The sequence below is a fragment of the Oncorhynchus gorbuscha genome, linkage group LG12 (genome assembly GCF_021184085.1).
Source record: "Oncorhynchus gorbuscha isolate QuinsamMale2020 ecotype Even-year linkage group LG12, OgorEven_v1.0, whole genome shotgun sequence".
Classification (NCBI taxonomy): Eukaryota; Metazoa; Chordata; class Actinopteri; order Salmoniformes; family Salmonidae; genus Oncorhynchus; species Oncorhynchus gorbuscha.
In genome coordinates, this window is record NC_060184.1 from 25,437,619 (window position 1) to 25,455,195 (window position 17,577).

Sequence of the window (17,577 nt, forward strand, 5' to 3'; positions counted from 1 at the left end):
GAGAAGGCACGTTTGTTTTGTAGCCATGCCACCAAAAGATGGAAACTAGTACAGACGGATTCATTAACATTTCATAAGAAATAAGGTCACATCTCAAATAACAAAGGTGTTAAGGGCAAAGTATGGAAAGGGGTGACATTTCGGGAGAGTTTCTCTCCAATTTAACTTCAAAAGCTGCAAATACTCAACATTCTCACTCTGTCATAGGCAAAAAGTATCAATAATGTATTGAAGTTTCTTTTCTAGTCCATCATTGGATGGCTCTTTCAGAACACTCAGTACCTCTGGAGTCCCCAGTGACATTTTTGAGAGTGACTTTTGGCCAAGCGGAGGACTGTCATCAGCACAGCTCTGATAAGAATCAGCACATATGTTTCGAGGCTACTTTGTTTGAATCTTATAATTGGGTTCGAAAATGTATAATTTATGAGAATCCTTTGGATATTAGGCAAGTTTAAGTGCAGTGGATCAATGGTCTGTGATTTCAGAACTGAATTTAGAGTGTCAGCAGTGCATTTCTTTTCAAACTTTGGGACTGTCTGTCCTATGCATAAGGCAGCAGGTGACTCAAATGTGAAACAATATTCCAAGCCTATCCACACCCATTTAAAATGCCCATCACTCCCATCTGTTATTGGCACAAATCAAGATTAAGTGGACCATGAGCGAAACCGCTCAACGACTGATCCAGTCTCTCTGCCTCCTTTAACCAATTCAGACATAATGTGAAACTAACTGCGGCTTTATCTTTACTATCTGTCTCTCACGTGGCTCTAATCGTGGGAGTTTCCTCTGATCCAAAGAGAGAGGGGAGACATTTTATCTCAGGGCAATCAAGTTCCCGCTCTGTAAGTAAGCAGGATACAAAGCTGCTTAGTGTGTGAGGCTGTGCAGGCCAGGCAGGGGGCGGCTGTGCTGTGCAGGACTGGCTGGCTGGCCTGTGACAGACTGGAGCAGAGCAGGGGGAGTCAGGGGAGAGTGTCTGCAGGGAAACGATCCAGTTCCTGTTTCACAGCTCCATAGGGAGAGCTATCTCAGAGAGCTCTTCGGGGACCAGCCCTCCCCTCCCCATCTGGGACCTTGCGCATTCCTTCATATTATCCCTCAGTACTCTGGTTCTCCTATAGACTTCCTTTTCGTATCATGACAAATGCAGACGTACTGACATAAGCCAAGATGGTTTATTTGAGTTACCCCACCCATATTATTTAACTTAGAGTCTGGGGGGAAATGGGACAATAGGCTAGAAAAACACGTATTGGCAGAGAAACTGGTTTTAAGACTGACACAGATGCATACAGTTGTGGGCGGACAAATAAATTGGCACCCTTGCACTTTTCTTAAATAATTCCCTATTTAAAATAAGCAGAAATTGGGGAAAAAAACTTTGGTCTCCGCTAGGGCTGTGGTGGTCATGAAATTTTGTCAGCAGGTGATTGTCAAGCAAATAACTGCCATTCTCACGATAATTGACTGTTAATTAACATAAACACATTTAGCATCTCCTGTCTTCCACACACGGCCTGCAAGCCACTGATGCAGACCTTTGGAACTTCTACATTTTAATAAGTCCATTTTAATATAGCCTACACCATCACAATTAATCCATTATTTATTTTAGACAGGCCTCTTTTAAGAAACATCATATGAAGAAAAGGTAGTCTATTGACCATAAGGTGCTACAGAGGGTAGTGCATACGGCCCAGTACATCACTGGGGCCAAGCTTCCTGCCATCCAGGACATATATACTTGGGGTGGCAGGTAGCCAGGTGGTTAGAGCCAGTAACCGAAAGGTTGCTAGATTGAATCCCTGAGCTTTCACGGGAAATATCTGTTCTGCCCCTAAACTTAACCCACTGTTCCTAGGCTTTCATTGTAAATAAGAATTTGTTCTTAACTGACTTCTCTAGTTAAATAAAGGTTAAATAAAATAAAAATGTACTAGGCAGTGTCAGAGGAAAGCCGAAAAAATTGTCTCAAGACCCATGTCGTAGACTGTTCTCTCTGCTACCGCACAGCAAGAGGTACCGGAGCGCCAATTCTAGGTCCAAAAGGCTTCTTAACAGCTTCTACCTCCAAGCCTGCTGGACAATTAATCAAATAGCCACCTGGACTATTTCCACCTTTGTTTTTACACTGGTGCTACTCGCTGTTTATTATCTATAGATAGTCATAGTCACTTTACCCCTAACCTACATCTACAAATTACCTCGACTAACCTGTAGCCCCGCACATTGACCCGCACATAGCCTCATTGTTATTTTATAGTTACTTTTTGAATTTTAAATTTATTTATTAAATATTTTCTTAACTGCATTGTTGGTTACGGGCTTTTAAGTAAGTATTTTGGCGCATGTGACAAATAGAATTAGATTTATTTTGATTTCAGAAGAACAGAATATCGTACTCGGAGTTGTCCTTATGTTAGGCCCTGATCTGGCTATGCAGTATGGCTGTGGCTACACCAGTTAATTTAGCCTGCAATATTTGCTTAGAATTTCGTGGCATTATTTTATAGTATGAAGAATGCGACTCTAATGACGATTTTTTTTTTTTAAGTTGTGTGAAAGGCATGCACTCTGCTTTGTTTTTTTTTGCACAGGCTGAACATACTTCATCAGTCTCTCATTCACAAATTGACAAGCACTTGATAATGCCTTGAATTTACGGGCTGCATCCCCTTGTGTGGCCGTAATGCCCCCTTACAAAAATCCATTCCCTTTGCAGCAAGTGGCCATTGTGCCCTTGGGCTGAATATAATACTTATAATTCCCTTCTCCCAGCTGCGTGCCAAAGCACCTCACTCACATAGCTCTCCATCACGTGATTGGGTCTTTCTCACAGGCAACAAGTGACGACCGACACATCTGGGACAAAGATGCGCGCGTCCCTTTCCGAGCCGCATATTGAAGATATTGAAATAACTGTCCACATTTACTTTTCGTCAGCCTTCAAGATGAGTTGGCCTAATGAACAGCAAATGCACTAGCCTCTGTTAATCTACTATCCCACATAGTACAACAGTTGACCTATTCTGTGCAAGATATAAATATTCCAAACATATTCTGGGATAGTTGTGGGATGTAATAGATCCCAAATTAATACAACCACTAGCATAAAAAATAATTGTTTTAAGCATTGAGCCTGACTGAACAGATGATAATGTTTGGCTGAAAATGTTGATAAACTATTAGGCTATTTCTTCACATTGTAAGTGCAGCAATGCGCACACGGCAGTAGGCTATACGCACGAATGTTCCATTTGCTGAAAAACACCATTCTCAAAAGTGACCACAAATACGATTTATGAATGTAATGCGTTTATTATAAAGATGAAAATTATCTTCCCCAAACTTGAAACTTGCGCACTGCGTATGTACAGTTGAAGTCGGAAGTTTATATACACTTATGTTGGAGTCATTAAAACTTGTTTTTCAACTACTCCACAAATTTCTTGTTAACAAACTATAGTTTTGGCAAGTCGGTTAGGACATCTACTTTGTGCATGACACAAGTCATTTTTACAACAATTGTTTACAGACAGATTATTTCACTAATAATTCACGGTATCACAATTCCAGTGGGTCAGAAGTTTACATACACTAAGTTGACTGTGCCTTTAAACAGCTTGGAAAATTCCAGAAAATTATGTCATGGCTTTAGAAGCTTCTGATAGGCTAATTTACATAATTTGAGTCAATTGGAGATGTACCTGTGGATGTATTTCAAGGCCTACCTTCAAACTCAGTGCCTCTTTACTTGACATCATGGGAAAATCAAAAGAAATCAGCCAAGACCTCAGAATTTTTTTTGTAGATCTCCACAAGTCTAGTTCATCCTTGGGAGCAATTTCCAAACGCCCGAAGGTACCACGTTCATCTGTACAAACAATAGTACACCAGTATACACATCATGGGACCACGCAGCCGTCATACCTCTCTGGAAATAGACGAGTTCTGTCTCCTAGAGATGAACATACTTTGGTGTGAAAAGTGCAAATCAATCCCAGAACAGCAGCAAATGACCTTGTGAAGATGCTGGAGGAAACCGGTACAAATGTATCTATATCCACAGTAAAACGAGTCCTATATCGACATAACCTGAAAGAATATTTGTGGGCAGAACTAAAAAGGTGTGTGCGAGCAAGGAGGCCTAGAAACCTGACTCCGTTACACCAGTCCTGTCAGGAGGAATGGGCCAAAATTCACCCAACTTATTGTAGGAAGCTTGTGGAAGGATACCCGACGCATTTGACCCAAATTAAACTATTTGAAGGCAATGCTACCAAATACTAATTGAGTGTATGTAAACGTCTGACCTACTGGGAATGTGATGAAAGAAATGAAAGCTGAAATAAATCCTTCTCTCTACTATTATTCTGACATTTCTCATACCTAAAATAAAGTGGTGATCCTAACTGACCTAAGACAGGGAATTTTTATTAGGATTAAATGTCAGGAATTGTGAAAAACTTAGTTTAAATGTATTTGGCTAAGGTGTATGTAAACTTCCGACTTCAACTGTATGCCAGTTAGGCTCTACACCTGTTGTAAATCCCCTGCATGGGGCATCCAAATCACTAAGACCACCCCTGTCTATGTGCAGGACATAATGAAATCAGCAGATTATCAAGGTCTTTTGGAGTGCAATGTTCAATCCAGTGTCCAAAAACTGTGTCTGTGTAGAAGGCAGTGGATCTTCCAAAAAGACAACAACCCCAAACACACATTAAAAAGCACCCTGGAATGGTTCAAGAAGAAACGCTGGACTGTTCTGTAGTGTCCAGCGAAGAGTCCTGACTTGAATCTCATCCAAAATCTATGGTGAGAGCTGAGATTAGCAGTTGGTGGAGGGCACCCTTCAAACATTGAAGAATTAGAGCAGTCTGTTTCCAAAGAGTGGGACAAATTGCCAGTAGAAGGGTGCAGCAAGCTCATTGATGGCTACAATAAACATTTGTTGGCAGTTATCTTGGCCAAAAGCTGTGCAACCAAATACTAGCTCCATGGTGCCAATAATTCTTTCCATGTTCATTTTTCTACCTTTTTAAATAAAATTGGTTCTGCAAAGTTGAAAATCCAATAACAAGGTGTGGGAAACAAAAGTATTCCAATTTCAACTTATTTTAGAAGCAACATTTATTTAAGAAAAGTGCTAGCTTGCTGATATGTTTTGCCGCAACTGTATATGAAAATGTGTTAGTCTGTTTTTCATTCATCTCACACTTCCTACAGTATGTCCTAAGTGGTGTCAAATATAGCACGTAGAATGTTTGATTTTTAGTCTCTGAAAATACACTACGTGACCATAAGTATGTGGACACCTGCTAGTCGAACATCTCATTCCAAAGTCATGGGCGTTAATATGGAGTTGGACCCCCATTTGCTGCTATGATGCCCTCCACTCTTCTGGAAAAACATTCCACTAGATTTTGGAGCATTGCTGCATGGACTTGCTTCCATTCAGCCATGAGCATTAGTGAGGTCGGGCACTGATGTAGGGTGATTAGGCCTGGCTCGCTTTTGGTATTCTAATTCATCCCAAAGGTGTTTGATGGGGTATAGGTCAGGGCTGTCTGCAGGCCAGTCAAGGTCTTCCATTGATCTCGACAAACCATTTCTCTATGGACCTCGCTTTGTACATGGGGGCATTGTCATGCTGAAACAGGAAAGGAACTTCCCCAAACAGTTGCCACAAAGCACAGAAACGTCTAGAATGTTGTTGAAATGCTGTAGCATTAAGATTACAGCAACTAAGGGGCCTAGCCCAAACAATGAAAAACAGCCCAGTACCATTATTTGTCCTCCACCAAACTTTACAGTTGGCACTATGCATTGGGGCAGGTAGCGTTCTCCTAGCATCCGCCAAACCCAGATTCGTCCATTGGACTGACAGATGGTGAAGTGTGATTCATCCCTCCAGAGAAAGTGTTTGCACTGCTCCACTGAGTCCAATGGCGGAGAGATTTGCACCACTCCAGCCGACGCTTGGCATTGCTCATGGTTATCCTAGGCTTGTGTGTGGCTGCTCAGCCATGGTTACCGATTTCATGAAACTCCAGACGAACAGTTATTGTGCTGGTTGCTTCCAGTGGCAGTTTGGAACACGGTAGTGTTACAGGCGGTTCAGTTCTGTGAGCTTGGGTGGTCTACCACTTTGCGTATGAGCCATTCTTGCTCATATACGTTTCCACTTCACAGTAACAACACTTACAGTTGAACGGGGCAGCTCCAGCAGGGCAGAAATATGACACTGACTTGTTGGAAAGGTGGCATCCTATGACAGTGTCACATTGAAAATCACTGAGCTCTTCAATAAGGCCACTCTGCTGCTAATGCTGTGTGCTCGATTTTATACACCTTTCAGCAATGGGTGTGGCTGAAATAGACGAATCCACAAATTTGAATGGGTGTCCACATACTTTTGTGTATATATAGTGTATGGCTGTAATATAATATTTTCTTTCAATTAAATGTGTTCACTCCAATATATGTTTTGAACGTATTACTTTTAATGAGTCTAAAGAATAGGTGCAGTACCCATTTTAAATGTAATTTCCTTTTTTTTTCTTCAGTACTGGATTTAAGCTTTTTCTTCTGGGAATTGGCTCCCTGTGCTATATAAACATATGGTGCATATCATAGCTCAAAGACAAAGTAGATCACTTTTTCCAATTCAAGTTGATTTAAGTTCAGTACACACAACACTTCAAATCATGTTTTTGTCTGAATAGACTTTTAAAGTAAAATATGTTTAGTCTGCTATACATCACTAATTAAGTACTTGTGTTTTAATCTTAGGCTTCCCTTTTGCATAACAAAACTTAGGCTAATGCTTTATGTTTTTCCACAACTTACTGTTCCTATGTACTGTATGTACATCGTTCCAAATGAGCAGTATTTAGGCATTCGGCACATTTCCCCAATGTGGCCATTTAATTCATCTCAGCAAATCCTTGCCAAGAAGCTGTCGCAGTGTGTTGGAAGCTCAGATCCACTTCCATAGCTGTAGCATTCCTTTGCATCAGTGGTTGCATGAAAGAAAAGTGTGGCTCCTCGGTGACTCATTCCTCATGTTGCATGAGGAGAGGGTGGCTGGTCTGTGACCTGGTGCTGCACGGTCTGTGACCTGGTGCTGCACGGTCTGTGACCTGGTGCTGCACGGTCTGTGACCTGGTGCTGCACGGTCTGTGACCTGGTGCTGCACGGTCTGGGACCGGGTGCTGCACGGTCTGGGACCTGGTGCTGCACGGTCTGGGACCGGGTGCTGCACGGTCTGGGACCTGGTGCTGCACGGTCTGGGACCTGGTGCTGCACGGTCTGGGACCTGGTGCTGCACGGTCTGGGACCTGGTGCTGCACGGTCTGGGACCGGGTGCTGCACGGTCTGGGACCTGGTGCTGCACATAGTTTAAACTTTAAGCATACCGACGGTCTGACTCCTCAATGAAAAATGAACTAAACAAAACCGATTTTCGATGAAGGCATATTGCGAGTAAAATCCACATGATTGAATGATAATGTGGGTGATGTTTGGAAGGGAATTACTAAGATAAAGTGTAGCAGTCTGTTGGGCTTTGACTGAAAGTGTTTTGAGCCTGACAGATTTGTAACACGTACTTTGCATTTGTGTCATTTACCAGATACTCTTATCCAGAGCGATTTACACTTAGTGCATTCATCTTAAGATAGGTTGGACATCCACATATCACAGTCATAGTAAGTAAATGTTTCCTTAATAAAGTTGCGATCAGTAAAGTCTGAGCTAGTAAGGGAGGAAAAAAGTCAAGTGCGAGTGTTTAGTTCACAATTCTTGCATTTATTTATTTATTTTGCTCTTGGATTTTTTAAGATACTCTTTGAAGAGGTTGGGCTTCAGATGTTGTTAGAAGATGGGCAGGCACTCTGATGACCTAGCTTGAATTGTTATAGTTCCTAGCCATATTGAGTCAGCGTCTGATATTGTTGCCACAGCACGGTAATGATGTAACTCAGTGGGTAGTCTACCAGCATGTTCATCTGCGGAAAATTGATTTTATTGCAAAGATTTATAGATTTATACCTCATGTAGCTAACACTCAGTCTTGCATAAGTTCTGCCTCATCAGATGTCTGACGTGGTATGGGGTCGGTGTATTGTCATCTTGAAAAAAATGTTAGGGCAAATCTACAATATGAGTTCCCTGACAAAAGTCTGAGGGACTACAAACTACACATTTTGTCTTCCTGTCTCCCAAGATGAGGAGTATGGTGCTGAGGGTGGAGGGGGACCGTCGTACCAGTCCTCCCAGCCTGCTCAGCCCCAGTCTCCACCCCATTCCCAGCCCGGCTTTGGGGATCCAGACCAGGGGCCAGGGTCCATGGGGGGTCCACCCTACCCTCAGGGTCCGGGGTCCATGGGGGGTTCCCCCTACCCCCACACCAACTACAACAACATCCACATCCCTCCTGGAGCCCACTGTCCAGCTAACACACCTGCAGGTAGAGTATGGGACCTCTACATACCTCCCTATCACTCAGCGGAGCCTCAGATAATGATACAATACCATCAGAATCTATAGGACCCATATGGACTCTTCATCAATTCCTCTCTGCAGTCTTGCTATGTCATTACAATCCTGATCAGCAACCAACAGCTAATTTGACTAATTCTTCATCTGACCATTGTGAAAGTTTTCACAAACCTGATGTATAATAGACTGGTGTTCTTGTGTTGAAGTTAAGACAAATTGTATCCACTGGCATAACTTGAGTACAGCTTAGCTCAAGCCTGTGGGATCAACTTTACCATTAGATCAGTTTTTGTATGTTCTGGCATGGTCGACAAGCATAGAAAAGGGCCTAATCATTTTTCCTTTGCAGCTCTTTGTGAGTGGAGGGACAGTGTTGTGTCTATGAACCCTATGACTGCTTTCTTTGTGGCTGACTTGGGTGTTGTCACATATCACCCAGAAAACAATTACCTCACACAAAGCAGCCAACACTGTCATTTGTAACAGCCCCACCAGATAATGACCAACTAGATGTTTGTTTATTCATTCTCTAGTGGTTATTATTAATATGTCACAGGCTCATTAAAGTAGTTGTTGATGTAATATGGACAGTCAAGATTTACTCCTTATTGACTCAGGCTTGGCAGGCTGTGGTACCAGAGTCTGTCTGTCTGTCTGTCTGTCTGCCTTCTCTCTCTCCACCTTTTAAAGATCAAAGCCAAAGTGAAGCCAGGGGTGAGGGCAGGGGGTCAGTGGGAGCAGGGTCCACTCTGAGGCTCAGATAGGGTGCTTTTCCTTGGATGCCCAGGGCCGGCCTGTGTCCTCTGTGCCTGGAAGCCAGTAAGCTAATCACAAATGACACAGACAGGCCCTAGGCCTCAGGGGAAAAGCATTCTATGAGAGCCTCAGTGACCCATCTCCACCCAGTGACCCCTGAGGTTCTCTGGTGCTAATTGAATCAGGGGCGGCACAATGCAGACTCCAGGACCTGCAGAAGAAACACATGAAATATAGCTGCACAGATTTCCCCTGTGGCCTCCCTTATTTTGTTGTACCTATGTATCTGGAACCTATCAATGCAGGTTTTTCGGGGGGTCTATAAATTGAGTCGCAAAATTTACATTGCTCCAGATTACATCAAATCTGACCTTGTTTTCATTGTAGTTTACCAGTAAATCGTCCATTTGGCTCGAGTCAGAAATGTAATGAGGCCTGAGCAGCTCTCTGCTCTCTAACAGCATTCAAACCACTTCTCTTCTTTATACATCATAAAGTCATATCACAGCGTTAGCCAACACATTTCTTGGTTGTGGCGTAGCAGAAGTTGAAAGTGCCCTGTATGGTTTTTCCTGGACTCTAGAGGATCTGGGTGGACTATAATAACTATTCCCTGTTCCCCTGTGTTGTTTACAGGAGAGCCCATTAAACCAGTGCCTGTTCCCCGAAGCATTCCGGCAGTCGACCCCTCACTGCTGAGTGCCACTCAGGAAGGTAAGGACAGGGACGGCATAGTACCCCCTTCCCTTCCCCAAGCACCCTGGGGCTCACCACACCCACACCCCAAAACCACCATGCCACACCTGCTGTCCCACAGACCTCTGTGGAAAATCCTGACTGCTGAGTTTTTACAAAATGAAGACTCTACAGCTCATCTGAAGTGGCCAGGATGAGATGGTTCCCCTCTGGCTGTGAGGAGACGAAGGGTGGGTGAGGGATGGAGAGGGAGACTGGCAGTTCTCCTCATAAAACGGTTTATGGAAAACAGACTGTGGGCTCTCGGTTTCCAGCACTGGTGGGAAAAATATGACCACAGACAAACCCAAATAATCAGTCTGTGGCTGATGAAAAGAAAATGACTACATGAACAATTGCAGTGTCATAGCAATGTGGCTTTAATAAATCATAATGAATAGAGAGCAGAATACACAGCATTGGGTTGGCATGAGAGGTGATAATTACATGGCTTACTCAGCAGAGTCTAGTTTAATAGTGTTGTAGGACGTATGTATGGGGGGAACATTACCAAAAACACTGAGGCAAATGAAACATTTTCTCTGCTTGAAGTGTATAGAATAAAAGTGTCCAGTATAATATAATTTACAAAAAGCAGGTCACCCATAATCTGGCTGGATCTAATCCTACTTAAGTGGTTGAGTTAGAGTTTCTGTAGATTCAAATTCTAAGCTAGGACTCTAACCTTTCAAAGCCAAGCAAAATAAGAGTATAGGGTCTGGCTCCAGCAGATACCTTCTCACGCCACAGACGCTGTTAGACATACGAGATGAGACCAAATTCTTGAATGATGCCAGATAGGATGATGCGTTATCTCCACCAACAGCACGGGTGGTGAAATTACATTTAGATTTAGAAGCTAGTGTGTACTAGCTGTCTGCTAACTAGCTACAATGTGCTAGCTAGCTAGCACGTAATACTTAGCTGCACAAGTAACAGTGGTTAGAGTAACACCCTGGACCAGAGCTAGTGCGCTGCCTGGTATGTACGTAGCACACTGATACCCTGGAACGAAGCTACTGACTCACGCGATACATGAGACCAACAAATGTCTACAGGTTGTGCCAGCACATACCGTTTGAGACACAAAAATACAATTTGAGATGCATGCGCTTTGAGGTTCCCAGACCGTGCAGCGTCAGCACGCATTATCTGAATCTGGACGCTTTTCAAATAAGACTTTCTAAGTACTGTATATAGACTTTCTCTTTTTGAGACCGCGTTAGGCGACGTTGAGAGCGCAGTCTTTGACCAGACCATTTACTCTTCCCAAAAAACCACCATAGTCCCTGTGCCCAAGAACACGAAGGCAACCTGCCTAAATGACTACAGACCCGTAGCACTCGCGTACGTAGCCATGAAGTGCTTTGAAAGGCTGGTAATGGCTCACATCAACACCATTATCCCAGAAACCCTAGACCCACTCCAATTGGCATACCGCCCAAACAGATCCACAGATGATGCAATCATCTCCACACTGCCCTTTCCCACCTAGACAAAAGGAACACCTATGTGAGAATGCTATTCATTGACTAAGCTCAGCCTTCAACACCATAGTACCCTCAAAGCTCATCACTAAGCTAAGGATCCTGGGACTAAACACCTCCCTCTGCAACTGCATTCTGCACTTCCTGATGGGCCGCCCCCAGGTGGTGAGGGAAGGTAGCAACACATCTACCAAGCTGATCCTCAACACTGGAGCCCCCCAGGGTGAGTGCTCAGTCCCCTCCTGTACTCCCTGTTCACCCATGACTGCATGGCCAGGCACGACTCCAACACCCTCATTAAGTTTGCAGACGACACAACAGTGGTAGGCCTGATCACCGACAATGACAAGACAACCTATATGGAGGAGGTCAGAGACCTGGCCGGGTGGTGTCAGAATAACAACCTATCCCACAAGAGTTTGTTAATTGAAATGCATTCCAGGTGACTACCTCATGAAGCTGGTTAAGATAATGCCAAGCGTGTACAAAGCTGTCATCAAGTCAAAGGGTAGCTATTTGAAAAATCTCAAATTTAAAATATATTTTGATTTGTTTAATGCTTTTTTGGTTACTACATGATTCCTTATGTGTTATTACATACTTTTGATGTCTTCACTATTATTCTACAATGTAGAAAATAGTAAAAAATAAAGAAAAACCCTTGAATGAGTAGGTTCTAAAACTTTTGACCGGTAGTGTACATAGCATCTAATGCCTTTGGATTCACTTTTAGAAACACCAGTTTGACCAGAGTCTGTGGCTTCAGACTCATGCGATGGTGCCTGGAGAGCAGATCAGCAGCAGAATATACCCTCTCCACGCTTGCAGAGCCACTGGGGATGCTAAACACCCTTCGGGCCACTCTTGCCAGGCTGGGCAGGGATGCGGATTTGTATTTGTACTTTTCTATAGGTAGGCCTAAAGGTTTTAAGGCAACAACCCTATCAAAACAGAAAGCTCCTTAAAATAGTTATGTCAGGCCTATTCGGCCAAAATCAATGATAGAACGAAAATTAACAAAACTTTTTAAGAGATCCGATTTTTATGTTTATAAATACTTTGCTACAATGAGTCACTTAGCTAGCTACCCGCCTCGTTCATTTATGTTATGTGCACGTACTACACCATCATCCTTTCAGGATACGTGTCTTTTCAGATTCCACAATGATTCTTTCGTTGTGGGCACTACACCACCGCACTCCCTCTCGTGCTCTTGGTCCTCCTCATCTTTGTCACCTTGACAAAGTCGCCTTGATTTTGCACCTGTGTAGTATTTTAAGTGTCTTTATGAAAATATTTTGCGAACTCCTGACAGTAGCTAAAGCAAGAGGCTATAGCAGCACACAAGTACCCTACAAATGCATGCTGGGCTATAAATGCCCTGAGTTGGTGAAGTGAGCGCTACTGGAGAAGTACTGGAGTTAAATTGGAGCGGGCGAGAAGTCCGACACTCCAGCCTTTGGGAAACGCGCTTCGCTCACATACTCTGGTCTTGACTGACATGGTTCTTTAAGAGTTCTAAATAGCGTCTTCTATTGAAAAATAGTAATGGAACGTATGGCCACCGTCTCATTCTGGTGATATTGAATAGGGAGGTTGGATTTGGAATATGCTTTGAGTTAAAGGGTAAATCAAAGAGCTGTGTCAGGCTGGTGATAACTCAGTTGATGACCTAATACGGTGGGTCAGTGAGAGAGTAACGGGTGGTGTGTGTTACTCAGACACACAATCTCTCTTAATTAAGGGATCACATAGAATGTATCTTTCATTTTCAATAATTACAAGTCTCAAAGGAACACCTGATTCTCTGTCTCGGCAGGTGACGTGCGCCTCACGCCAGAGGACTACACCAGGGCTCAGAAGTACTGCAAGTACGCTGGCAGCGCCCTGCAGTATGAAGACGTGGGCACGGCGGTGCAAAATCTGCAGAAGGCCCTCAACTTACTGACCACTGGAAAAGAATGAGACCCATTGTCCCCGGGTGTCACTGTATTGCTGATCTGGTCCAGAAGAGACCATTAGCCTCTAGTCTACGGCATGCGTCTGAAGAGAGCAATTCTGTCCCAAGCCTTCAACATCACTGTAAACAACAATGACATCTGTGTCTCCATATTGGACTCCTGTTGTGTAGCTTCCAACATGGCTGTCCATGACTAGAGTGAAGTGCTCAATAAAGACTTCCTGAGCCTGTACATTAAAACGGTGCATCCTTCCTCTATTAGCACAGTATCCACCTTTATTAGTTTCCACTAGCAACTAACTGACTGTTTTGATAACACACATCCTCTCCGTATGCATGTATGTTTTTGGGACATGCTCAGCGTTTGCAGTTCATAATACTTTAAGACTACACAGTTTCTCTCGTTAAACTTAATTTATAGACCAATGCTTCAATAGATTATTATCAGGGGACATTATTGATCTGCCCTTTACTGTGTTTTCAAATCAGTATCTATTTATCTCCTTTTCTTTGGTGAAAGACTGTCCTTTCTGCATCAACACAATTTAAATAAATGTTTTAAAGTGATTTATTAATGCTTGGTGCTCTGTTTGTACTGATGCTGTCTGCTTTAGTACACAGAGCTGTACAAACAAAACTGTCCAAGCAAGAGGAAGACTTGTTCATGTTTACTTTGTGTGATGGCTTCTCGGGGAGGGAGCAGTCAGAGAGGGGACATTTGGGGCCAGTTTCCCCAGACGTAGATTAAGCCTAGTCCTGGACTAAAAAACTATTTTAATGGAGAGTCTTCATTGTGCATGTTTTTTATTCTAGGACTAAGCTTAATCTGTGTCCAGGAAACCGCCTCATAGAGAACTAATTCCAAGGGTACGGTAATGTCAATTTAGTTGAAAGCGCTTCCCTTACTTTAACACTAAACTTGTAATTTTGTATGTAGTCAACTTTGACTGAGCAGTTGATCAGTCCATCCTCAAATATGCAAAAGTTCCTTAGTGTGTTCTCTGTTTGTGATTTCTTTATTTTTCATTTAAACTCCCTTGTTTTGTTTTTTACATTTTCTAGTCAATGTGTACTTAATGTAAATAAAGGACTCATTTGACCATTATTAAAACAAATCAATTGAAGTGTTTAGGTCATTGTTCATTATTTAATACATTTCCATAAGGATTTTGAATTGGAAAGTAATTAAGCATGCCAGTGCTCCACTGTAGAGACAGCAACAGTCCCAGTTGATGGGTTATTTGAATAAACATATCAAGAACTTGCGATTGCTGTCTCCACTTCAAATGTGTGCTGAACAAAAATATAGACAAAAACATGAAACAATTTTTAAAATGTTACTGAGTTACAGTTCATACAAGGAAATCAGTCAATTGAAATAAATAAATTAGGCCCTAATCTATGGATTTCGCATGACTGTGCAGGGGCAAACCATGGGTGGGCCTGGGAAGACATGGGTCCACCCACTTGGGAGCCAGACCCAGCCAATCCGAATGAGTTTCCCCCCCCACAAAAGGGCTTTATTACAGACAAATATTCCTGTTTATAATAATAATAATATTATTATTATTATTATATTCCTGTTTCATCAACTGTCCGGGTGGCTTCTCACCGACGATCCAGTAGGTGAAGAAGCCGTTTGTGGAGGTCCTGGGCTGGCATGGTTACACGTGGTCTGCGGTTGTGTGGCAGGTTGAACATACTGCCAAATTCTCTAAAATATAATAATAATAATAATAATATATGCCATTTTGCAGACGCTTTTATCCAAAGCGACTTACAGTCATGTGTGCATACATCCTACGTATGGGTGGTCCCGGGGATCGAACCCACTACCCTGGCGTTACAAGCGCCAACTGAGCTACAGAAGGACCACAATGAGTTTAAAGGTGGCTTATGGTAGAGAAATTAACATGAAATTATCTGGCAACAGCTCTGGTGGACATTCCTGCAGTCGGCATGCGAGTTGCATGCTCCCGTAACTTGAGACATCTGTGGCATTGTGTTGTGTGACAAAACTGCATATTTTAGAGTTGCCTTTTATTGTCCCCCAGCCCAAGGTGCACCTGTGTAATGAGCATGCTGTTTAATTAGCTTCTTGATATGCCACACCTGTCAGGTGGATGGATTGTTTTGGCAAAGGACAAATGTTCTCTAACAGGGATGAAAACAAATGTGTGCACAAAATTTGAGAGAAATAAGCTTTTTGTGAATATGTCAAATGTCTGGGATCTTTTATTTCAGCTAATGAAACAGGAGAACAACACTTTACACATTGCATTTATATTTTTGTTCAGTATATTTAACTAATTTGCTCTGTTTATGTAACTAAGCTCTGAAAATGACCTTCTCCAAGTCATTATCCTCTAATGTCTCTTACTGCTCCTTGGATAATGGTCATTTAACTAATTTATAGCCATCAACCATTATTAAAATGTGCTGAAACTCTTAAGAGCAGATAATTGAGTGGACCTCATAGTGGAGTATCCACTCTGCGGGCACATTAAAAGGAACGCTTGAATGTGCAATTTGAGAAAATGAGATGAAAGGTGTGAACAAGAACTTGTCATATTTATAATGTCATTTCAAGAGGCATAGAAAGTAAACCTGTAATGAACTACAAGATTGCTGACTGACATTTTTGAGTCATGCATTTCCAAAATACCACATATTTACTGTTTAACCCCACTTATGTTTAGTAAATGAATCTGGTTTCTGTGTTCCACTCCATTTGAGTGTCCCATGCCATTTACTTATTAAGGAAATAACAATTAGTCGTCCGGGTCACGTTTTGTTTTGCTCAGCCTGTTCAAAGTGATTATCATGCCTAGATTCTTGATGTCATCGCGCTCATTGTCTTATCTTCATTGCCTGCCTATTGCCTTGAGTTACAGAAAGGGTATTGAACTGTCACCACCAGCATGTATTTTCCTGACTCCCTTCCTCTTTGTTGATGGGCATGGTGTTGATGCAAATGAAAATCAGGTGGATTCCTTGCACATGTCTATTCTAGCTGTAAGGTCATTGGGGGAGAAAAGTCACCTGTCAGTTGAAAGAGGTCATTCTCTGACAGTGACCGTGAATAGCAGTACAATGTCATGTCACACATGGCAGTTATGTCCTCTAAATCATTGCATTAAATATTGAAAGTACACCCCCTCTTACACACACACGACGTAAACACTGTCTTTACATGAGATCAATACTGGCTCTACTGAGCTCACATATGACAGTACTGTGGGGAACGTCAGCTGGGTTTGATCATCTCTTTCAGTCATGATTCATTGTTATGTACTGGTAGGAGAACAGCCACTTCTTTGGCTTTTGTGAAAGCTTGAAGCCTCTCCTCTCCGCCATATAAAACAGCTGTGCTGTCCCAAGCTATACAAGAAACTCACAACTGGAAACCATACTTTAAAATGAGTTTGACTTTTTCATCACCCCATAAGAGTCAATGTGGATAAAGTGCTTCCCATTAGTTTCATTCAAATATCTCTCATACTCATTCATCTTTATTGAACTCCCAACCCAACTGAGCTGATAGAACTACAGTGACTTTATTGTAGTTCTATATACAATAGAAGACATGTAATTTTGTCTTTTAGCTGTGGATAAACCTCATCTACATCAAAGTGATGGCTGTGGAGACCAAAAAGCTAAAAAAGTGGATACGGCATGCAAATTCAGATATCCAACTCTGTTGAGAGTTATCACAAAGGAAGATTATCTGAACTGATGTTTGAAGCAAATGATGGATCAAAAAGCCAACAAATCAAAGTCTGTTAATTGTACAAAGTCTGTTAATTTTGGACTACAGTCCAAAATGTAACTTGTTTCAGTCTTGTCCTCCATTTTTTTTTTTTAAAATTTAGCAGTAGTTTCCAATAACAATAGTGTGTTTATTTCATTGTGGCATACACAATCCATAGGCCTTGTCAGCCAGACTTGTGCTGTAGCTCCCGAGTGGCGCAGTGGTCTATGGCACTGCATCTCAGTGCAAGAGGCGTCACTACAGTCCCAGGCTGAAATTCAGGCTGAATCACATCTGGCTGAGATTGGGAGTCCCATAGGGTGGCACAGAATTGGCCCAGCATTGTCCAGGTTTGACCTGGTTAGGCTGTCATTGTA

At 42.4% G+C, this 17,577-nt stretch overlaps 1 protein-coding gene across 1 annotated transcript in view; it reads left to right on the forward strand.

Moving 5' to 3' along the window:
* The window catches only part of vta1 (vesicle (multivesicular body) trafficking 1), a 47,634-nt gene extending 33,061 nt beyond the window's left edge, over window positions 1-14,573 (forward strand). Inside the window, exons 6-8 of the mRNA XM_046291600.1 lie at window positions 8,237-8,479; window positions 9,904-9,981; window positions 13,309-14,573. Of these exons, the coding sequence (XP_046147556.1) occupies window positions 8,237-8,479; window positions 9,904-9,981; window positions 13,309-13,454 (467 nt within the window). The 3' untranslated portion in view covers window positions 13,455-14,573. The remainder of the gene's footprint in view (window positions 1-8,236; window positions 8,480-9,903; window positions 9,982-13,308) is intronic.
* Window positions 14,574-17,577: the final 3,004 nt, after the last annotated feature.